General features: G+C 59.7%; 1 protein-coding gene and 1 long non-coding RNA gene across 2 annotated transcripts in view; both read left to right on the plus strand.

The window, feature by feature from the left end:
• The first annotated feature begins 5,375 nt into the window (after positions 1–5,375).
• LOC129068109 (uncharacterized) lies at positions 5,376–6,758 on the plus strand. The gene is made up of 3 exons (XR_008528896.1): positions 5,376–5,422; positions 5,631–5,683; positions 6,361–6,758. It is a non-coding gene; the product is annotated as an uncharacterized LOC129068109 (long non-coding RNA).
• A 6,156-nt stretch (positions 6,759–12,914) lies between these two features.
• The window catches only part of FANCA (FA complementation group A), a 36,926-nt gene continuing 27,196 nt past the window's right edge, over positions 12,915–22,644 (plus strand). Inside the window, exons 1-14 of the mRNA XM_054570268.1 lie at positions 12,915–12,993; positions 13,405–13,514; positions 13,641–13,725; positions 14,543–14,685; positions 14,805–14,900; positions 15,660–15,733; positions 17,355–17,467; positions 17,902–17,984; positions 18,488–18,521; positions 18,955–19,021; positions 20,682–20,794; positions 21,610–21,686; positions 21,917–22,058; positions 22,373–22,506. Coding sequence (XP_054426243.1) covers positions 12,915–12,993; positions 13,405–13,514; positions 13,641–13,725; positions 14,543–14,685; positions 14,805–14,900; positions 15,660–15,733; positions 17,355–17,467; positions 17,902–17,984; positions 18,488–18,521; positions 18,955–19,021; positions 20,682–20,794; positions 21,610–21,686; positions 21,917–22,058; positions 22,373–22,506 — 1,350 coding nt within the window. The remainder of the gene's footprint in view (positions 12,994–13,404; positions 13,515–13,640; positions 13,726–14,542; positions 14,686–14,804; positions 14,901–15,659; positions 15,734–17,354; positions 17,468–17,901; positions 17,985–18,487; positions 18,522–18,954; positions 19,022–20,681; positions 20,795–21,609; positions 21,687–21,916; positions 22,059–22,372; positions 22,507–22,644) is intronic.

The raw sequence follows: 22,644 nt of genomic DNA on the forward strand, positions 1-22,644 counted from the left end.
CAAGACGCCGGTCTGCCAGCCTCGGCGGTCCCGGGAAAGCCAGACGGCAGGCGCCCACGCCCGGCCCTCGCGCGCGTACCTAGGCCGGTGCCCAGCCCAGACCGCACCGCAGTGACGGCCAGGCCTCGGCGCGCTGGACGCGGGAATGCGGGGGGTGGAGCCGGGAGGACCCGCCACGCGCGCGCACACGCAAGATGCCCGCAGTGGCCTCTGTGGAGGTGACTGTGGGCGATGCGAGCGAGGGAGACCTCCCGGTGTGAAGCTTGTAATGTGTGACCCTTTCCAGCAGGACGTGTGCCCGCGTGAAATACTCCGCTGTCTCCAAGAAAAATGAACCGAGTCTCAGTTCACTGGTGGGCGGGCCGCACTGCCCTCGGACAGCGGCTATGCCTTCATCCCCCGCCCCTGGGAGGTGGCACCCCGGGGCTTTACCCAGGCTAATCCCGGGACCCCCTCAGCCACAGTGGTACATGGTCAGAGCAGCAGCCAAATGCAGCTGCAGAGTAAATGGCAGCCGGGTCCCCAGCCTGGAGCCGCTGCGCAGCACCCAAAGTGCAGGTTCCTGCAGATTTCTCCTTGGCTGGGGTGAACCCGGAGTCCTCAAGCTGCCTGGGGACTGAGGGCTGCGGGGTGCGGCGATTTCGCCTCATTGGAAGGAGACTTGGGTGGGGTGTAGGCTGTCATCCGGGGCCTCTGCGTGTTTAGTCTTCAAGCAAAAAGGAGTTTGATAAGGACAGATCGCGTTCAAAGTTTCTGGATTCGGTAGCAGGGCAACTTTTGGGTCTCCAGGCTTACGCAACAAAAGCAAGTGTTGGCTCGTGGGCGATGGGGCCCGTGGAGCACGCGCTGCCTGCGGAGCGAGCCGTGCAAAGCGGCTGCGGCTCGCGCGACTCTCCCTGCCTAGTCCTCGCAGGTGCAGGCGGTCGTCCCGAGGGAAGGTAGACACTTGAGGGTCTGCCTCAGAGCAGCAGCGGTTTAAGGGAAGTCCTTCCAGACTCTGGCCACACAGGTCAGTGTGACCGGGGGCACTGTCCTCCCCTGGCTCTGTGAGCTCGTTCCTGACGACCCGCGCCCCCGTCCAACACCCTGGGAACGAGACTTCTGTCTGCAGCACCATCGGTGAAGCGGGCGGTGCTCCTGGCGAGGCCGCTGGCCGGGCGCCCCTGCCACAGGCAGGGATGGGACCGAGAGGGCGGCAGTCGCCCTGATGGAAAGCTGGCGAGGTGACAGCGAAAGGTGCCTTCCCTTCCGACCCGTGTTTCCAAACAAACAAGCAAAGCAGCTTCCCTACCTTCAAGGGGCCTCACACTTGCCTCCCTGACGGTGTGGCTTCAGGGTCTGGTCTGATGAGCAAGCGCCTTGTGAAGGGCGTTATGGCCCCTTCACCTGCCGACCCAGTGGCCCTTGCGGTCATCTGTGTGAGGGTACAATGCCATGCATGACCTGGCATCGATCGTTTAAGGTTTTAAAAATTAGGTTTCACATATCTCTTGGTGTCTGAAGTTTTGCCCCCCGGCAGTGACCAAAATGAGGAAGCAGAAGCACCAGTCACCTCTCCAGACACCCCGAGAAACTGTGTCTTTTCCTCTCAGGTCATTTACCCACACATCTCCCCAAAAAGTACCACAAGAGACCTAGAAATGGCCCTACGGTGACAAATAAGCCCGCTGTGACCTCCGAGGGGCGGCGGCGGCAGAGGGACTCCAGCTGCGTAGCCCGGACTCCGCGGCAGGAGAAACCTGGTCAGACTGGCCCCCGGCCTGGCAGCGGAGGTGCCGGGTCCTGGCTGGTTGGTGGGAGCTTTGGGCGCCATGGTAAGTTCCACCCTTAGTCACCAGCCAGGTCAAGACAGTTATTTCCTTCCTGCAGCCGGGCCCCACGCAGCGCCCACACTCTGTTCTTCTGACTGAGTGAGGAGGGCTCTGCCACGAGGAGCTCGTGTGGGTAAACGCGTGGCCGCCCAGGCTGCCCACCCGGGAAGCCTCTAACACGCGAGCACAGCACAGGCGCCGGGTGGGGGGAGGGGATTATCCCTGTTGAAAATAGCACTAAGGTTAAAACACATATCTGTTTGTCCAAGGAGTAAGATCGGAATCAGAGATACGTTCGTTCTTCCATATTTGAACTTGCCAGTTGGATTTGAGAAATAAACCGTGTATTTCCGGCTGCTAAAAAGGCCCAGCCCGAGAAGTGTGGTAGAATCGACCAAGGTCAATCATTAACGCGGCGTGGAGAGCTTTGGAGCTAGGCCATTTCTGCAGTTGCGGGATCACCTGCATCTGCTTCTAAAAATGTGTTCTTTATGCTTCGTTTCCAGCACACGTGAAAACCGCAGGGGCAGGACGTTGCCGCTCACTGTTAGTGCTGTGCTTGGGGACAGAATAGAAGCCTTTACCGAGTGAGCACATTAGCACATTAGCTGCCTGGGTGGACATGTACTTGCTGAGCACTGGACGCGGATGTCTTAGGCTTGGGGCAGACCAGTGAAGACCCAGCCAGCACCCTCCCCACACCTGCTCTTAGGGGGAAACAGCACCGGGAGCACCTTCCTGACGGGTGGGGGCGGATCCACCCCCCCCTTAGGTGCTTGCTGAGAAGGGAGCCCTACTGGTTGTCGTTCCCACGCTCTGTGGCTGGGATCGGGCCGCACCCCGGCGATGCCGTCAGAGTGCTGCGCGGCTCCTGGCTGCCCTTGGCCAGAGATTCAAAGGCTCTGGGAACTAGACCTCTGAGCCTCTCTACAGACTCAGGAGCGAGAGGATCCTAATTTGAGGCTCCTGGAGGCCACGAGGGTAAAAGGCGCTGGGTCCCAGGGCACTGTGGGCGGCAGGCGCGTGATTCCGGCAGGGGGAGGCAGGGCACCCGGGTCCCAGGGGCCACAGGGAGGACACTGTGTGGGTTGAGACAAAGGTCGCAGCGAGTCACGTACTTTGGGTGTGAGATCAAAGACCATTTGAGAGGCCCGTGGGTCCCCCTGGCTGCAGGCTGACCGCTGGGCTGTGGAGGCTGCAGCGCGAGGCCCTGGCCCCTCGCTGATTCCACTCCGGAGCGAAAAACAGGTCGGCTTCCCCCAGGGGACCCATGCGCAGCGTGCAGCCAGGCCCCCGTTGCCAGGACTCAGGAGCCCCTGAATGCCTTCTTTGTCCGGCTCCCCGCAGCCAGGCCGGGCTCAGCGGTCCGGAGGAAAAGCTGAAATGTGAGAGGCCGGGGTTTTGTGCTTTAGGTTTATTTTGGGAGAATGATAAAGGCCACGACTCCCAAGGGGCGCTCACAGAGCCAGGCTGGGCCTGCTGTCTGAATGGGCGCCCGGGGCAGCTCCCGGCGAAGGGCCCGGGGGCGCCTGCTGCAGGTTTCTGGGCTGGCGGAGGAGGCGAGGGGGCGGGGGTTCCCGAGCCAGGCCCCGATGACGGGAGGAAGCCCCGGACGAGCACCACCGACGGGGGGGCTCTCCTGTGTGGGGCAGGACCAGGGGAGCGGGGCTTCGGGGAGTTGGCGGTTCACCCTGAAATTCCTGATGGGAGTCGAGAAAACACGGGAGGACCCCGTCTGCTTCCCACGGAAGACCCTGGAGGTCACTTACAGAGTCCGAAGGCGTTTGTTTTCAGCAGGGGACACAGGGCGGGGCGCTTCCCAGGTGCGGTGCTCGCACCCCATCGTGAGGACCACTCCCTCTCCCAGCGCCGCCCCCCGCCACCTGCCGTGAAGCCCGTTCACGGCACAGCTGACACCTCTGTAACCCTGTAGAAACGACGACCAGTCCCTGTTGGCTAACTTGACGTGGTTTGATGTTCGCACACTGGCCCAGGTGCGGTCACTGTCACGTGGCCTCCTTGTGACAAACTCGCACGTTCTCTCTCCACAAGCCGCCCACCCCGTCCTGCTCTGAGCGTCCCTCGCTGGGGGCAGGGTCTTGGTATCAGTGCGTGCCTGTGTGCAGCCTCTGTGTCCTGCTGGTGGCCATGCACACGGCTCTGCAAGGACAGGGCCTTGGCTCAAGGGCCGCTGTCCCTGGCATCTGGGACCCTGTAAGAGAAGTGTGCATGTTGGCCTTCGAACGGGGCACCTATAGATTCTAAGAAACGGACTTGCTGGGTCCCTTAGTCAACGTTGTCAAATGGCCTCCGTAAGGGCTGTGAACAATCCCACTGTTCTTCGATTTTTTTTTTTAACTTCCTCTTTGTTTTCCACTTTGGGTAATTCCTGTTTTGCTCGGCCCACTGACGGAGGCATTCTCTCTCTCTGTTACCACGTTCTTGTCTCTTGTAAGCCTCCTCTGTCTGTGTGGGGCCTTTTCTCCCAGAGACGTCAGCATATTAAGCATAGTTATTTTAAATTCCCTGATTGTTCCCACATCTGGGCCACGCCTGGGGCTGGTTCTGTTACTTGTCTTGTCTTTTAAGAGTGGGTTGATTTGGCCCTGGCCAGGTAGCTCAGTTTTTTGACACAGCAAGTTGTGGATTTGTGGCTTTGATCAGGGCACATACAAGAATCAACCAATGAATGCATGAATAAGTGGAACAATGAATTGATGTTTCTCTCTCTCTTAAAAATTAATACAATTAAATAAAAACATTTTAAAAAGAGTGAGTTGATATTTTTCGTGGTTTTTGTCTCATCACTTTTGATGGAATGTGCAACGTGTGTGGACCAGAGGAGTCCGAGGTAAGTTGTGTTTCTGTGTCTTGTATGCAGGGCACTTCCTGCCCTGTCCTGGTGGCAGGGGACCCTGGGCTCCAGCCTGTTTCCCCCAAAGGCCCCTCTGACCCAGCACAGAACACCTGGGCGCGTCGTGGTGACATGTTTGGTGATTCTAACAGCGGGGTGTCCTCACTTCCCCTTCTTTGGAAGCGGAGCAGTAACGCTGTGTGATGCTGGACGCTGAGAGCAGCGCGGGTGGGGGCACGTGGGTGTGGTCCCTTGAGCCACCTGCCTGCCGGGCCCGCAGCGCCACCTGGGATTTGACACGTTCTGGATCGGGCCAAGTCTTCTGCTCCTGTCTGCGGCCCCTTCCCAGCGTCCTCTCAGTACTGACACCTTCCTGGGCTCAGGTTCAGAAACTCTGGACTCTTTCTCACCTGGCAGGTCAACCTTCAAAGCAGGAACAGCCCATCTGGTTACGTCCCTCTCCCTGCGCGACACCACTCTGGGCGGAGCTTCCCGCCGCCACCGCCTCCCCGTCTTTCGCGTGATAGTCACCGGAGTCCACCTGACGGGGCTCCGGGCCCAGACTCTGCCTCGCGGGGTCGCTTCCGAACAAGCTGCCTGATGCGGGGCTTGCGCCCTCCAGTGGCCACGCGCCCGCGGCGCCGGAGCCGAGGTCTTCAGGCCGCTAACGAGGGCCACGTGGACGCCCACCTCGCCTCCTGCCCCACCCCCACCCAATAACCCGACCTCCTTTGTTTTTCTCAGCGCGCTACGCACGGTACTTATTACTCTATCTGTCTCCTCCCACTAGGCTGGGAGCCCCGCCCCCGCAGGGACGTTGCCTGCTTTTCTCACAGGTGCTCCCCGGGGCCTGGGAAAGTGGGGACCTGCGCTCTGAGACACCCTCAGGGAATCTACTGCGTCAGAGTTACTCTTGGAGTGACACTACTTCGTGGCTTAAAACACAGAAATTTATTTTCTTACAGGTCTGGAGACCAGAGTCTGAAATCAAGTTTCAGGAGGTGTATGTGAGTCTCAGGTGCGTGTAAGGCAGGACCGCGCCCCCCCCTCCCCCGGCGCAGGGGCTGCGGGGGAAGGACCTTCTGCCCCGTCCAGGCTGTGGGGCTCCAGGTGTCCGGGGCTGGGGGCGCTTCACACCAGCCTTTTCTCCCTCGTGTCGTCGTCTTTTCTGTCTCTAATGACACGTTCACTGGATTGAGGGCCCACCTGGGTGGGCCAGGGTGATCTCGTCTCCAGATCCCCACCTGCTCGCAGCTGCAAAGCCCCTGCCGCAGGGCGCGTCGCCGCCGCGGTCTGGGTTGGGACGCGACGCCCCTTTCCGGGCCGCGCGGGGCGCTGCGGGGGCGGAGCCAGCGTGCTGCACGCTGGGCGGGAGGGGCGGCGGCGGCGGCGGCGGCGCCGCGGTCTGGGTTGGGACGCGACGCCCCTTTCCGGGCCGCGCGGGGCGCTGCGGGGGCGGAGCCAGCGTGCTGCACGCTGGGCGGGAGGGGCGGCGGCGCCGCGGTCTGGGTTGGGACGGGACGCCCCTTTCCGGGACGCGCGGGGCGCTGCGGGGGCGGAGCCAGCGTGCTGCACGCTGGGCGGGAGGGGCGCCGCCGCGGCTCTGCGCTCCAAGGGAACGAAAAGGGGGAAAGCCGGAAAAGCCAGCTATGAAGCGTTCCCTTGATGGAGTGACACAACCATTATTTTTGTCAGAATCGGATCCTCAGGTCCTCAAACACGCGTGCTTTTAACATTCCGTGTTCTGGAATCAGGGTTCCACGAGCGACTCTGTACCCTGGGACCAAGGACCTCAGCCGGGAGGTCAGGGCTGGGCTGCGACACAGCACTGCCTTCCCAGCCTGCGTGTCTGCGTGGTCACGACTAAAGGTCCTGTGCGGCCACACACTGAAGAGTGGCCCCGGCTGGTGCGGCTCAGTGGACTGAGCGCCGGCCTGTGGATTCCCAGGGAGGGCACACGCCTGGGTTTTGGGCCCGGTCCCCAGCTGGGGGCGTGCGAGAGGCAACTGATCAATGTTTCTCTCACACACTGATGTTTCTTTCTCCTTTCCTTCCCTTCCCTTCTCTCTAAAATAAAAAGTTTTCAAAAATTAAAAAGCCAATATCAATGTGTGTGTGGTCTTGACCCAGCAATTCCACGACTTGTAACTCATCCCAAGGCAATAGAGACCAGTCTGCAGTCTCCACGCGGGCCCATTTGAAAGGAGTCCGGCTCCCCAGCGGGGAGCGAGGGGGATGACTCACACTCCGCGGGGGGCCTCGCGGGGGGCGGGGGGGCCTCGCGGCGGGGCCACTAAAAAGGCTCCGGAGAATGGGGTTGCTCCATTCATAATTCAGAGGCACCCATGAATTATCATAGATGAAAAACATGATTACAGTGCAGCAATGTAAAAAATTGCAAAGGACAAAGCCTGAGAATATATACAGTAAAATATCAATGGTGGTTGTTTCTGGATGTGATTTTAGGCAAATTAGTGATTTTCTGTACCTGTATTTGTCAATAAGCAGCCCTCGCTGGTGAGGCTGTGGATTGAGCACTGGCCTGTGAATCAAAGAGTCGCAGGTTCGATTCCCAGTCAGGGCACAAGCCTGGGTGGCAGGCCACGTACCCACTAGGGGCGCATGAGAGGCAACCGCACAGCAGTATTTCTCTCCCTCTCAGTCCCTCCCTTCCCTCTCTCTAAAAATAAATAAATAAAATCTTAAAAAAAATAAAATAAGCATGTTTCCAGTTCTGTAATGGGGGAGAAAGTCCTTCCCAAGTTTGAACAAAGGTCTCCCATCTCCCTTCTGTGCTGAAGTGGGGACATGTCAGGGTGGTGGAGGCAGTTTTCATGCTGGGAGGATCCCACCTTCTAGACTAAGCTGGTGGGCACTCGGTAACCCAGCAGGCTCCCTCCTCACGTACGCCTGGGGCAGTATTCGGTGTTTTTATTTTAATCCTTTTTTTCTATTGATTTAAAGAAAAATTTTGGAGAGAGACAGAAACATCGATTTGTTGCTCCACTTACTGATGCACCAACGATTGATTCTTGCCTGTGCCCCGACCTGGGACTGAACCTGCGACCTTGGCGTATCCGGATGATGCTCTAACCAGCTGCGCTACCCGGCCAGGACAATCTCTGGGTTTTCAATTGTTTTCTGCTGCTGAATCAACTCCCTTCTTTGTTTTGGGTCTATCTAACTAAATTCTCTTTGCATTTCAAAACAGTCCCTTGGCCACCTGCCATGCTGGTCAAACCTAGGGCAGGCAGGCCGACTCTGGCTTCTCTAAGAGCTCAAAGTCCAGCTGGGCCCCTTGTCCCTCTCAAGGCAGCTGCTGTGACAGGACATGGAAAGGGAGGGAGGGAGAAAGCCCTCTCCTCTCCTGCCTCGACCCCCGCCCCCCCCCCCCGCTCGGCTCAGCTTTACTGGAGGGGCCCCTCAAGTCTTTCCCGAGCTGCTTGGCCCCTCCCACACAGTGTCCAGTCTCCAGTCTCCGGGCATCTGTCTGCACAGCAGGGGCCTGGGGCATCAGCATTTTCAGGTCCCCCTGCTTCTGTGTTTGATGATGCCATTGACGGGTCACTTTGCTGGGAAGAGCGGAGGGCAGTGGGATTTAAGTGCATTGTGTGCGTGTGGTGAGGCTTTGCGGCTTTGTCTGAGTTCCGTGGCAGCCACTGCACAAGGACGTCAGCACAGACTCCCCAGTCCTGCCCGCCCCCCTCCCCACCATCCCCCGCCGCCCCCATCTCTGTTTCGTGAACTGCTGCAGGAATGGGAGCAGCCCCATCACGCCTTCGAGCCCGGCCATCTTCTAGGAAGTGTGTCTGGAAGCACAGATGCGAGCTGTTGCCAAACGGGGGGCTGTCCAGATGTTGCCCTCGGAGGTGGAGCGTTTAGGTCGAAGGGGCGTCCCTCCTCACTGTGCCTCAGCCCGCCCTCAGCTCCAGATGGAACACTGAAGATCACTCTTGACCCTGGACCCAGCGCTTTGGACTTTCACACCCCCTGGGAAACGTGCTGGCATCTGCCAGGCTGGTTTCACAACCGGAGAAGCTGAGGCTGGAAGGTTTTCTTTGTCTTGTTTTCCTCCTGAGCGGTCCAGGTGCAGACGGGAGAGGGTCTCATGCATCCCACCCCTCCATCAGCTCCTGAGGAGGGGTCACACCACAGCACAAAGCACGTTAGGCCACATCTTCCTCCAGCACAGCCTCTCAGGGTCCAACTGTGGAACGTTGCTGTTCTCACAGGAAACTGAACGTGGGCCCTGCCCGCCCAGCTGCGGGGGCGGGGTCCTCGGTGCGCCCCAGGGTCTGTGCCTCGACCCCCACCTCTGGGTGCAGCCTTCCTCCAACTGGGGGTGTGCTGGGAGTTTTAGAAAGCCCTTTTATTGCTTCACCTGGTTAGAGAGATTTGTGTCTACGCTTTGGAATTTGGCAAGCTTTAGGAGAACGCAAGTCTGATTTGATTGCTAATTAAAGTAATTAAAATAATCAGATCTCTGTCCCAGTCAGCAGCTTGAGGAAATTGAGAAAAGCTCTTCTCGGAGTGACTCATGGTCACGTGGAAAGGGTTCTCTAAAACTTAATAGTCTCCCTGTCACATAACCTAAAAGGTGCCAGAAACAGACAGCTCTTGGCGGGGCCTGGGGTCTCCATCAGAGGCATGGCCCGCGGCCAGGCCAGCCGGAGGGGCGGGGGGAGGGGCAGAGCTGCAGGACAGGCTGCCTCGAGAGTGCTGGCGTTTTTAGGAGCCTGAGCCTGTCTTCCTTTGGCTTCCTCATCATCGTGGAGTGTGAGGCGCTGAGAGAATCCTTGTGGGAATCCACGGGTTCTGAGTTGGGGTTCACGCCCCGCACCTGGCCGTGTGTGTTTCTCAGCCAGGAAAAAGAGTGAGGTGGTGCTGAGCGCGGCCCGGGCAGCCGGCCCAAGGGGCAGGGAAGGGGCACATGTAGCCGGCACAGGGCAGCCTTCGTGAAGGGCCGGCCCCTCAGTGCTGGGAGCCGCAGGGAGGGGGCGGTGCGTGTGGCGCCCCTCCTGGCCTCTCCTGCCCCCAGGGCTTTGAGGAGCACCCCTTGGCACCTGCTTGTATGGAGTTTCAAGATATAAAAGCCTTTCAGTCATTTTCCAGCCGTAGGGCACGGGGGTCAGAGACACCCTTGCCCCCAGTATTTCCTGGCACCTCAGGCAACGTCAAGGAAAAATTCTTCCCACTCTTTCCTGGTTCTCATCCAGTTCCACACACAGTGACATGAATTAAGGGGCGTCCCCAAGGGCGGGGCAGAAGTGTCTGGAGAGGGACGAGGAGCAGCTGCGGCAGAGGCAGGAGGAAACCTGGGCGCTGAGCCTGCGTTGAAAGGTGACTTGACTCTTTCAACCCCCCGAGATCATGGAGACACATGTTGGTCCCTGCTCGTTCCTGGCCCGCAGCTCCCTTGCAAGTCCCCAGGTGGAAAGAGCACGAGGGCCACCTTCTGCGCTGATGGGGCACCTCTAGGCAGCCCCGAAGGCTTCCGGAGGAGGCCGGTCCCCAGGGAGACCCAGCCGTGCAGCCTGGAGTCTCAGCCCCACCCCCATCCTCCAGGACAGGGCAGGGTTGGGGGCTCGAAACAGAGTTCTTTATGGATCATGCTCACAAGAAGAAGCCTCTATAAAATCTCATACTTATGGGGTGGAGAGAGTGTCCATCTCGGGAAACGCGTCCACTCTGGCTCTGCGGGGACAAAGACTCCAGCACTCGGGACCCTCCCGGACCTTGACTTGTAATTGGTAACTGTTTCCTTGAATTCTGTGTGCTGCCCTAGCAACCTAAGTGAACCGGAAGAGGGGGTCTTGGGACTCCCCACTTTGTTGCCAAATTGGGCAGAAGCTGTAGATCACCCTGGGACCTACGACATAGAGCTGGCGCCCGAGGAGGAGGCCGTCTTGTGGGATCTGTCTCTGAGAAGACAGTGGCAGGCTGTAGGGTGCCCAGCGGGTGTCAGAATTGCTTGTTCTAGGACAAAACTTCCACATGTTTGGGGACCAGAAGGGTCAGAAGTGAAGTGTCCTCTGTGAAAGTTGAGGAGGCACAGAAGACAGACTCACGTAGGCGGGAAGAACTGGGGTTTCTCCTCCTTTGGACACTGGGTTGTGCTTCTAATTCACCTGTCTGAAGGGCCAGAGGGCTCGGAACTCCTTCTGCGTGGCTCTCACCGGCTTGTCTTTCCAGGTGTGCGTAAAGAGTGGCAAACGGTAAAACCTGTCGAGACAAATCCAAAGCACCCCTTCTGCGCCCAGTTACGAGAAAGCCTGTCCTTATCTGATGGGCTCCCTGAAGTTTGCCCTGGGCCCCAGGGAGCCCAGCCGTCTGCTCCCTGTTACGATCCCCGCAAGTATGAGCTCAGAAATTAGAGTTTGATCACACACTCTTTATTATTTGGCCAAGTTTTTACCTGCGCAGGGGCCACCTTTCCCTCGAAAGGAAAAAGGCGCACCGCTGTAAGGGTACACGGGTTTTTATAAGCAGAGCAAGCAAGCAAGATACAAGGGCGAGAAGTGGCAGTTAGCGATAGGCAGCTTCTTTCTTTCTCCCTTTGCTAATTAGGTTCAAGGCTGTTACTGGGCCCCCTACTCTGTCTTTCTCTGGTCAGGATGTTTATCCGAGGCAAGGCTCAACCGTCGCCCCATGCCTCCTCCTCATTCTTGTCGACTCTGGCCCAGCTGCATGGGGGCTGCACCCTGATATGTTTTTCTTGGTACCAGTTTCTCCCTTATCCTCAGCTCTGACCCTGCCCCTATCGGCTGTTTATCTGAGTCAAGGCTCAGCCGCTGTCCTATCCTGCTACCAAGGGGGGCTCTAATTCTTCCCTTCATCTTGGGGCACTGTCTGCTCTAGTTTCTTGTTTCGGCCCAGGCTTGACCTAGTGTTAAAGCCTGGCCCCTTCACTCCCCTTGCCCAGCAGGTCGTCAGGGAAGCCCGGTGGCCCTCTGTCCACTACCGCTCCCCAGCCCTGGGCGGGGCGTGAGTTGGGCTTGGTGGCCTCAACTCTCCAACCCTAAGCTGCCCTCACTTTGACTTTTAAGAAAATGTTTTGTATACTTCTGTGAGATGGTCACAGGAGGAGATACAGAAGCTGCTCAGGGGAGCAAAGTTTATTACATTCCTGAGTCTTAGGGTCGCATGCGGGCAGCCTCAGGGTGGCCAGGAGGCGCGGGACAGGAATGAGGGCGTTGCCTTTGTCGGGGTTTCCCCGGGAAAGGCTAGGCTGGGCGGGGGAACAGCCAGGATGGGCCAGTTCCCAGGTGTCTGGCACCAGACCCGGCAGTGACTGTTCCCTGCTGGGTTTGGGGCCATTGGGGCCAGACGGAGCAGGTCTGGCCCTGGACCCGCGGGCTGAGAAATCACGTGCATGCTCCCCAGCCCTTTACTGTCTCTGAGAATTGGCTAGCCCGGGACGGGCAGTCTCTCCTCGGCCAGTAAGGCTTTTTAGGATATAAAAACCTAATACAATACCCACAAAATAAAACATAAGCAAATACAAATATTAAATACAAACTCTGCATTCGTGTAGTGGACTATAGCACAGGAGGGACACGGGTGAGCTTCAACTCCGCACGTGTAAGCCGGAGGGACACCAGGCGCTGAAGGCTCCCGCGGGGCTCCCCGCCCAGGGAGGGCCCTCCCCGGGCAGTTCTGAGCCCCGCGTTTGCAGCTGGACGCTGGCGCTGCGCCGTCACTCCGGAGCGTGCGGTCTCCGAAAGGTGAAGTCAAGTGACATTAAGCGTTTGGTTCCTTGGTGGTACTGGCCGCTTCACGAGCTACTGTGTTGGACGGAGGGGACACAGCCCAGGTCTGTCCTTGCCAGGCAGCGCCCGCAGGGTGATTTCCCCGTTTTCGGATTTACACTCATGGTTTGAAGGACACTGCCCGCTGTTTTTGGCGGCTCTCTGGATTTGGGTTTGTCCGGGTGCTTCCTCACGACCAGCTGTGCGTCATTGTTGGCAGCAATAACGCGTGATGGATGCCGCAGTTCTCTCGCAGGTGTTGCCGTTTGGAACCCGCCCCGCTAATCACCAACTCCAAGCCCAGCGCCGCCTGGTCCAGGTGTCGCCGGTCGTTTCCCTCGCTCCCGCCTCCACCAAGATGGCCGCCGCACGAGGCCTCGCCCCGGCGGGGGTGTGGCCGGGCAGCCTCTAGCCAATGGGAGAGCCGCGCATGCCGCCAGCCAATGGGAAGCCAGCGCGGGCAGGAGGCACGGAGCTGCTTCAGGGTGCCGCGCTTTCGGCATGTCGGACTCCAGCCCCTTGGACTCCTTCTCAAGCCCCGGGCCCGGGGGCCGCAGGAGGACGTGGGCCGAGCTGCTGGGTACGCGCGCGCGGGGGCCGTGGGCGGGCGGGGGCCGGGCCCGAGGCCCCTTCCCGCCCGGGCCTCCGCCGGCCTGACCTGGGGAGGCCGGGGTCCTCCCCCACTCAGGCTGCCTTGAATCCACTCGCGCCGCGACCCGCCACCCTCCATTCTCCTCCCTCCTAGTGACCCTACACGCCGAACTCCGGCCCCTCCCCGGGTCGCCGTGTGTCTGGCGTAGGGTTGGGAAAGGCGGCCCTGGGAAGGGGGTGCGGCCCCTGAGCGCCGCGGGCTGCGGCGTGTGTCCTGGGCTCCGGCCCGGCCTCCGGCCCTCGGTGGGTGTCGGCCGCTCGGTCTCGGTGGGCGCGGGGCGTCGCCAGGGCCCGCCGCGGGGTCCCTGACGGGCGCTCCGTTGTCCGACCCGGGCCCCAGCGGGCAGGGCCAGGAGGCAGAAGCCCGGCGCGGAGCAGGGAGAGCACCTCCGCGCGGCCGCCGTGCGGCTCCTGAGACGCCACCTGAACCTGGGCCCCCTTCTGCTGGAGGTGAGGGGCCTGGCTGGCGGCGGCCCCGGGTCTGGGTGGGGGGAACGGGCGGCTGTCCTGCTCGAGGTGCGTTCCGGGGCCGTAGGAGGCCGCCGCCGCGCGCTGCCCGCTCTCTGCCGCTTCCAGGGGGGAGGCCCGCCGCCTGCGAAGCTGCGTCCCGGCGCCTGGCCGGACCTGCGGACGGACGGCGGTGACCTCGGCGCGCTCGTCGGTGAGTCCCGGCGCCCTGCCTCCGCCCCTGCCGTCCCGAGCCCCGGCGGAGCCGCCCCAACGGGCCCGGGAGCGGGCGGGACTTGCTGGGGCGCCTCTGCGGCTTCCCCTTGAAAACAGCGCCCGAGCCGTGGGGGCCGGCGTCCCCCGGGGCGCGGACGGCGGGATCCTTTTTTTTTTTAAATTCCCTTCGGAAGTCAGGTAACCTAGACCGCGGCCCTGGCGGGCACCCCGCGCATCGCCGCCGCCCCGCGCGCGGCACGGCTGTGCGAACGCAGACCCAGTGTCCCCTCGGACATCGCGCCGTGGGCTGGAGCGGGCCTGTCTTTGACGCTGAAATGATTAGAAAAACAGGAATGCACTAAAAGAGGCTTCTCTAGTTCTCCACTCACTGTGCTCCTTGAAAAAGTTGGTAAAATTTAAGAGGAAATTTTATTGTTACAGAAAGAGACGTCAGTTTGTTCCATGTATTTACGTGTTGATTGGTTGACTCTTGGGTGTGCCCTGGCTGGGAACGCACCGGCCTGGACGGCGCTCTCACCAACTGAGCCGCCGGCCAGGGTGCGGGACCGGCTAGTCAGAAGGCGTCCCCGAGCCCCCTCGTTTGCATCCCAGAGCTCGGGCACCCGAGCCGGCAGCTGGGGGGCCTCCGGCGCTCTGGTGTCTGAGCTGCTTCGGTGGCAAACTGCTCACTGGAACGCCGTGTGCTCCCTCGACAGGTCATCTTCTGTGCTGCTACGGCTTAAAAGAAGGCGTTTTAAACTACAGGTCTCCTGTTTAGTTTTTGTCGTGCGTCTCCCTGTTCTGTGTTGTCTCAGGCTCTGCTTTGCGGGACCAGGCCTCGCGGCTGGGGGTCCCAGTGGCGGTCCTGTCCAGCCAGACGGTGGCGTCCGGCTTCGTGCAGATCTGTGAGGCGCCCGCCGAGCCCTCGCGCGCGGTGCTGCTGGGCCCGGAGCAGAGGGTGAGGCCACACGATGCAAAAACTGCTGCTCTGACTTCTCAGCTGTTGAGGAAAATGGAACGTTTGTTCACTACTGTTCTAGGTGTTTCCCCACTTTTTGAAAAGTCTTTCCTTTTCAGGAGAAACTGTCTTCCTTGTTAGAGATCGCTGGGCATTTATTGGAACACAGTATGTTCTCCCGCCTCTCCTTCTGCCGAGAACTCTGGAAAGCGCAGGTCAGCATGAGGTTGCAGCTCTGACTCTGGGGTTCTTCCAGGCAGAGTTCTGTAGTTTGGGGGGAGCCACCAGAACCCCTGCGTTCCTCTTAGAATCCCACCAAGCACCTCCACTGTCACAGAGTGGGAAGGTGTTGAGCAGGTGCCTGGGGGTGGGGAGGAAGTGCCGCCAACACCGTGTGGGTGAGTGTGCACAGGGTGCAGGCAGCAGCAGGCGGCTCTCCGGGTGGATGGGAGAGGCTCCCTGGGAAGTCTGGGGGGTGCACGAGTGCAGGAGGGGTGCGGTTTCCGGGAGGCGGGAGCCAGCGGAGCAGGGGGACCGCGAGGGGCGGCGTATGTCCGCGTGGGGGGAGGGTAGGCGGGAAGGGGGCCATGCGGAAGGGCTAGCTTTGTCCCGAACACTGTGAGGAGGCCATGAAGGATTCCAGAAAGAGACTGGCGTGTCCCTTTGTGTTTTGGAATCTTGCGTTGGTCATGGTGGAGAAAGGTCTAGGAATGGATGAAGCCAGAGACTGGGCAGGTCCTGTCGGAGCCTCCAGGACACATGGCGGGGTCAGGCAGGCGCGGGGACAGATGGCAGCGGCTGTGTCTGCAGGCTCAGTGAGTTTTAAAACTGTAGTGGATGGAGACACATTTCAGGCTGTGCTGTTCCTGTGCTTGGATTTTCAGTAGAGCTGGGTGGGTAGGAACGCAGGCTGCGCGTTCTGCAGGAAAACACGTCACGAAGGACTCACAACACAACGCTGTTTCGCTCCTCAGGATTCTTTGTTGCTGGAAGCTGTGTGGCGTCTTCACGTGCAGAACATTGTGAGCCTCCAAGAGCTGCTGGAAAGGTAGTGATATAGCATTTCCTTAACGTCACATGACTTACTGTTTGTGCCGTAGTCTTGTGTGAGTTACGCATCAAAGCCAAAAACCGCGTGGAGAAGCTCCCGCCGCTGCCCTTTGAACAACATGGATTTTTCCCCAGTCAGTGCATCCGGCCTTCTGTATCCAGGGGCTTTGCATCTGTGGATCCCACCACGAGGTTCAAACCAGGGTTTTCGATCTGCAGCTGCGACTCTGCGGGGGTGGAGGGCTGGCTGCATGCAACCTGTGCCGTTTCGCATGATGGACTTGAGTGTCGGTGGCGAGTCCGGGAGGTAGCCACCCGCACACACTGAGGGGTGACGACTGCGTGACGTTCTGGGGGAGTCCAAAGCTATTCAAGGGTCAACTGTGTTTTATTATTTAAAGGAAACTTCTTTTGTTATTGAAGTCTTATGTACACGCTTGGTAACGTTTTCTTTGTAAGCTATATCATGTGATAAAATGTTTTTAAAAACTAAAAGGGTATGGAGGTAAATTTGGTTTATAAAACGTGCATAAGGACTTTAAGGACTTTTATTCCCACCAAGACTCAGAAAGGGGATTTTACACAAAGGCGCAGCCCATGAGGATGGGAGGGGGTGGGAGAAGCTGTACCGGGGAAGAATTTAGAAGCAAGAGGTAGGTGACTGAGCAAATGTGAGGTGGGCTTGTGCTAAGCCGGCAGTGTGGGAGGCAGGGAGCCAACCCAGGTTATTCTCTCTCCCGGGAAGACTCCGCGATGGAGGGGCCCAGGTGCCTGAGGACGTGGGGCTGAAGGAGAGACTCGTGGACTGAAAGCAGGTGCCAGAGGCACTTGAACCGTAGAGGGTCCCTTCCTTGCTCTGGGCAGCGGGCAGCTGCCCCTCCCCCGCCAGCTGAGCAGGAGGCTGGCTCTGCGCGTTCTGTGGCTGGGAAGGCAGCCTCTCGTTTGGGGGATTGTCTAACAGACGTGAAAATGCTGTTTGAAACCAGTAGAGCTATTACATATGGGCCACATCTGGATTTTAGTTGGATCTTATTCCAAAATCACTGTGGTGAGTCAGAAGGGAAGACAATTATAAAAGCACTAGAGGGAATCCTGAGACAATATCTTCGTAATCTTGAAGTGGGAGAGGCCTGAATATTCCAGTTACAAATAAAGGACTTCAGGCAGTTCCCAGAGAAGATGGACAGATGGCCAAGCACACAAAGGGGCTCAGCACCCTCGGTCCTCGGGAGGTGCCCACCTGACAGGCAGGACCGGCAAGGGCTTGCTCCTTGGCTCTGCAGATCCCCCGCGTGCCCTGCGTGGCCGATGCCCTGGTGACAGGCTGTGGCTGCTGCCGTGCCCCTTGTCTGATTATGTCATAACCAAACTCCCCTCGCCCCAGCCATTCCCAAGCAGCTGTTCCCAGTAAGAAGCTGCTTGAACGGGGGTATTTTTCGCTATGGTGGCAGCACCGCTGACGGCTTTCCTGCCGTGTGAGCTCTGCCTGCCTGTGCGGGAAGCTCGGGCGGTTGCTTGCTCGTCCTAGGTGGCCTGAGCCTCTTAGTGAAATGAGAGGGAGAAGGTGGCCTGGCAGCTGTGGGGTGGTGGAGCCAGGTGTGCTGTGTGCTTGTCCCCAGCACCGAGGACACGCAGGTGGTGGTGGCGTGGCTTGTCAGGAACCTGCGCTGCCTGTGTGAGCAGATGGAGGAGTCCGGTCCGCACGCCGCCGTCGCCAGGGCCATGCTCTCCGGTAAGCGCATCGCAGAGGCGGGTCGTGGGCAGGGCTGCCGGCCGTCTGCTGTGAGGGCCTGCGAGGGGCGGGCCGGGCCGTGCGCCAGGGCCAGGGAACCTCCCAGGAAGTCATCCTGGGCCATGGCCACCGCGCTCTGTTCGCATTCTGCTTGGGTTGTGTGAGAACGTGGGTGAGTCAGCCTGTTGCCCGTTGTGTGAGGGGGCCCGTAGCTGGTGTGTTAGGTTAGAAGATGTAAGTTGTCACCTGTTGGATGAGGAGGCACACGCCCCCATGGGGTGGGGGGGCAGGAAGTGAACGCCGGGGCGGGGCTGAGCGAGCTGTGTTTCTCCCCCACAGAGGACGCGGTGCAGGAGACAGCAGGTGGAAGCCCCTGTTAGTTACAAGGTGGCTGGGGACAGAGTGTGTAAGTATTTCGCTTTTGTGGTTTTCAGATTTTGTGCAGATGTTTGTTTTGAGGGGATTTCAGAAAGACTCGGGTCCGAGAAGAAATGCGGAGGCTGAGCGGACGCCCCAGGTAGGAGGGCCGGCAAAGGGCAGCAGCACAGAGTTGCCGTGGTGGCCCCCCCCCACCCGCCACGGTGTCCTTCCTTGGCCGTCCCTGGGCCAGTGGCTGGCCTTGCTGGGATCATGGATGCCCCCGTAGCGTTCCTCCCGCATCCAGCAGGTGTGGGGGGAGTGGCAGGCCAGGATCTCCCCCCACGCCCCCCGGGCTGGTGCTTTCAGACAAAGGAGGGCGCTCTTTACTGGGCACAGCCGAGACCCCTCAGCAAGACTCTTCCTTGCGGACAGCCTCCGGGCATCCGGACACGTGGGAGGCCGGGGCGGGCGGGACGTCGACACTCACTTCCAGAAAGTCTGCTTTCACTCTGTGTGGTCTCCTTGTGGGCGTGATACACAGACCCAAGGGAACACTCACAGGGCGCCTCCCTGAGAAGCCACTGTGTGTGCGGCTCGGCCGCAGCGAGCTCTCCGTGGGCTGCCGGTGAGCCCGAGCGAGGGTGGCCTGTCTGCTTGCAGGTGGCCGTGGCCGTGCTGCGGAGGATGCTGCTGCGTGAGTGCCCCTCCCCGGGCCCCGACTGGGCGGCTCCCCGCTCTCCGTCCGTCTCGGTGTTGTGCCCCTTGGCAGGTTCCCCCGTGCAGTCTTAGTATCAGAACATGGGTTGTGATTTGGCATAAACTTACCCCCCACTTTTTCTCCTGGCTCAGTTATTCCAGAGCTGTGAGTGGTTGGTTGGTTAATGGTGAACTTGGGAACATTTCAATTCCTGCACACTTTACGGGCTTTAAAAGCGTCAGCGAGAGACACATTGAAGCCTGAAGGCCTTGTGCCGTCGGGGCTGGGGCAGCCCAGGGAGTCTGTGCCTTGGACGGGAGGGACCCTCCCCAAGGGGCCTGCCTTCAGCAGAAGTACGATCTCAGGGGGGTTTCTGACGGGCTGGGCCGGGGTGCTGACGCCTGTCCTCTGCCCCCACGGCCGGTGTCAGTGGCACTTGAAGCCTTGGCTGCCGGCGTGCAGGAGGGGTCCTTGGCGCACAAGGCCGCACAGTGCTGGTAAGTCTGGGGTCCCCGGGGTGGTTCCTGCGTCGTTGGTGGTCCTAGGTATTTTAGATACCAAAGTGCTGACAGGTGACTCCTGACACTTGCTCTGCTGTTGTGTCAGCCTCAGGAGAGGTGGCTGCAGGGGAGCCCTGGAGCACCTGGTCTGCCTGTGCCTGCCCCCCGCCCCGCCCCAAACCTCGGGCCTCTCATTCATCCAGGCCCAGACTCCTGCCAGCCACAGGGTGCCCCTCCTCCTGCCCCGCCCCGCCCCACCCCGCCCTCTTGGCCCTCGCGGGCTTTCTGGAGTGCGTAGCCAGTTGCCCCCACCCTCCCAGGGCCCCTGCTGAGAGCCTGGGTGGCCCCAGCTTGGCCACGCTGTCTGTCCCTCTCTGTGTGGCCCTGGAGCTGTGTGTGGACACACGGGATTGGACACTGGGCCTCGGACCTGGGGATCTCCTCGCGTTTCTCTACTCTTTATTTCGCTCTGGTTGTCCACCAGTACTTTATAGCCCTCAACTGTGCTGTATAACTCAGTGCTTACTTTCTTTATCTTTTATCCTCATCTGAGGACATTGTTCTCATTGCTTTTAGAGAGACAGGAAGGGAGTGGGGGAGAGAGAAACATTAACATGAGAGAGAAGCATTGATCAGTTGCTGCCTTGTGAGCACCCAGACCAGGGACAGCTGACCAGGGACAGAACCCGCAACCTGGGAGGTGTCCTGAGCCGGTCCGGACCGGCCAGGGCTAGTTGGGAACTCTGTTGAAGCAGTGAGAACACTGCTTTGTTCCCTGCGCTCTGTGCATTTTTGCAATGCCTGGATAGCTCAGACTCGTGTCCTGAGCGTCAGATAATGGTCATCAGTCTGTTCTTTAAAATTTTAAAATCAGTTTCTAATACTTACAATAAGAGTGGAAGCCTCCTTGACAGTCTGGGTGGCACGCGGGGACCCGTCCCCCAGGAAGGGGCGGGCCCCACGGGGCCCTGTGTCCTCCCTCTGCCCGCCCTCTGCATGACGCGTCCTCACCGTGTGTGTGGACTGTGGCGGTGCCCGCAATGCTGGGGCCCGTGGCTGCCTCCCGCGGGGACGTGGCAGGGCTGACCCTGGCGTGCACCCCGCCTCAGCCCCAGGCACCTTCCTCCTGAGCTGTCAGTGCTGCCCTGCTCCCCTGAGGGACGGTTGTCCTTCCTTCCTGCTCCTGCCACGGGACATCGCTGGCTTTCGGAACAGTTGCTGGGTGTGAGCACCTGCGTGTGCCGGGCGCTCTGTATGAGTTTGGTGTGACCCCCGCCATCCTGACTCCATCTCACAGAAGGAGATGCTGAGGCTTCGTGGCGTCGGCAGCGTGCAGGGGCCTGGCCCCCCCTCGGGGCTGGGCCTCCAGCCTGCCGTGGTCCTGCAGGCCCAGCCCTTGCTGGCCTCTGGGCTTGTCTGTTGCCTGGCTCTTGCTGAAGCCGCACCCCCCAGGATTCTGTTTCAAGCCTGTGGCACACTCGTCTGGCAGAGCGGGTTTCAGGGTGACAGAAGGGAGGGTGGCCTGTGAGCCCCTGAACTGGCAGCTGGGGCCTGACTGTCCAGGGCTGCTTTGCTGGACAGAAACGCCTTTACCGAGCTGCTCATTTGTGTGGACATTTGGAACCTGGCGTGCATTTCCTTTCTGCTCCGTTTGCAGGTTCAGTGGGTTCAGCGGACACACGTTTCGCAGCATAATTTCGACAGGTTCTCCCAGGAGGTTTTCCAGGCACACGCTGACGCAGGTACTCACACACCAGCCGGTGCTGAAAGGTGGGTCCAGGGCCCGTGTGCATGGGGGTAGGGGGGCCTTGTTGATGCGCTCGGGCACTCTGAGGTCACGGAGGACACTCCCTCGCTACCCGGCCTTTCATTTGAAAGGCGCATTCTTACAGAGGGAATTTAGAATGAAAGAGGTGTGGAAAGAAAAACTCATCCTTCTTGTCACCAAGGTAGAAATATCTGTAGCACAAAATCTGTTTTTTTCTAAATAGGTTTTTAAGAACATACTTACACTTTTTAAATCACTAGGTTCTGTTTCAAGGTGTCATGTATTTTAAGAAAACCACGTGACTACTTGAGAAAATGCTTAACGGTTCAGTGCTCTTGTCACCCTTGACTAATGCACCTGCTTTGGCTGGTGTCACCCCTTGGGACAGACTGAAGGGCGCACCTTGCCCATGGAGCCCTCGCTGTGCTGAGGTTTACCCCAGGAGGGTCCCCAAGGGGGGCCCAGGCTGCTGTCTTCCCGCACCCTCCCCCCACCCCCTGCACCTGCTCCAGCCCGCCACCCTCTCTGTAGCATCCTCACAAGTCACTTACTGGCAGCTACTGTTTAAAAGTAGCCAAGCTTAAGTGCAATTGATGGGTTAGAGAACATTTATAGCACATATAGAGGATCACCAGCCAGTAACTGGACCGAAGAGCTATTCCATAATAGGAGTGGTTAACAAACAAGGAAATGGTGAACTTCACTAATTGAAAAAATGCAAGTGAGAACAAGGAAATGTTTTGACATTGCAGCTTTAAGACACAGCTTTTTGATGGTTGCTAGCTGACATTTTTGTCTGTTCTTCCTCCTGGTGAAGTCTCCGATGCTGTTCACATGCAGAGGGGGTGGAGCTTCGCAAGGACCCACCCTCTGCTCACTGGCCTGTATCGCAGGGTGAGTCGCGGGGTGGCAGAGGGCCCCTCGAAGCTCTTCGGCAGAGCTCTGTGGTTTCAGTCCTCGAAGAGCCAGGCCTGCATTCTGCACACAGCCTTCGGCCAGTGCTGACCGCTGCAGAGCGGGGAGGAGCAGGCGGGTTGCCCCCAGTCTGTGCTGTGTCCCTGGGAGGTGGGGCGGCCCCCGCTGTCCATTGGCGGTGGCCCGATGGCCCGCGCGCTGTGTTTCAGCTCTTCGTGCTCCTGAGTCCCGAGGAGCTGGTGGGCCACTTGCAGGAAGTCCTGGAGGCGCACGAGGTGAACTGGCAGCATGTGCTGTCCTGCGTGTCCACAGTGGTGGTCTGCCTCCCGGGAGCACGACAGCTGGTGACCGGTGCGCTTCAGCGGGTGTCCTGGGGGAGGGGGTGTGCGCATGATAGGCATATCATTGTCAGCTGAGCTTGCGGTGAGCCTGTGTGCGAGTCATGGCCGTCTCAGCCGGGGCAGAAGCCCTCCCCTGCCCGAGAGTGCCCTGCGCCCTCGGGCTCTGCCTGCTGCCGCTGCACCTCAGCCTCACGCGGCGGCTGCTTGGCTTCCTCTGCAGTCCCCGGTCCCCTGAAATCGGTGTTGGGCGTGTGAGTCATAAGGGGGGTGCTAGCTCCCCAGCAGAACCTGTGCGTTTTCTTTCTCCCGGTCGCTCCTGCCTAGACTGGGTGGCCCGTTTGCTGACCCGTGCGTTCGAGCGCTTTGACCTGGACAGCATGGTGGTCGTGTCCCTGGTTGTGCGCCAGGCCGCGCTGGAGGGCCCCTCCGTGTTCCCGCCCTACGCAGACTGGTTCCAGGTGCGTGGCCTCTGCTGGTCCGTGGGCGCCCCTGTGGGTGGTCGGCATGTCCCCCTGAGGGAACGTGTTCCGGGGTCGCCTCTGCAGCCCTGCGTGCAGGGTCGATGGCTGTGCCCTCAGGACGCCGAGGGCCTTGCC

The sequence above is a fragment of the Pteronotus mesoamericanus genome, unplaced genomic scaffold, assembly GCF_021234165.1.
Source record: "Pteronotus mesoamericanus isolate MK-2021 breed Mesoamerican mustached bat unplaced genomic scaffold, CSHL_Meso_final contig_202, whole genome shotgun sequence".
NCBI classification, from domain to species: Eukaryota; Metazoa; Chordata; class Mammalia; order Chiroptera; family Mormoopidae; genus Pteronotus; species Pteronotus mesoamericanus.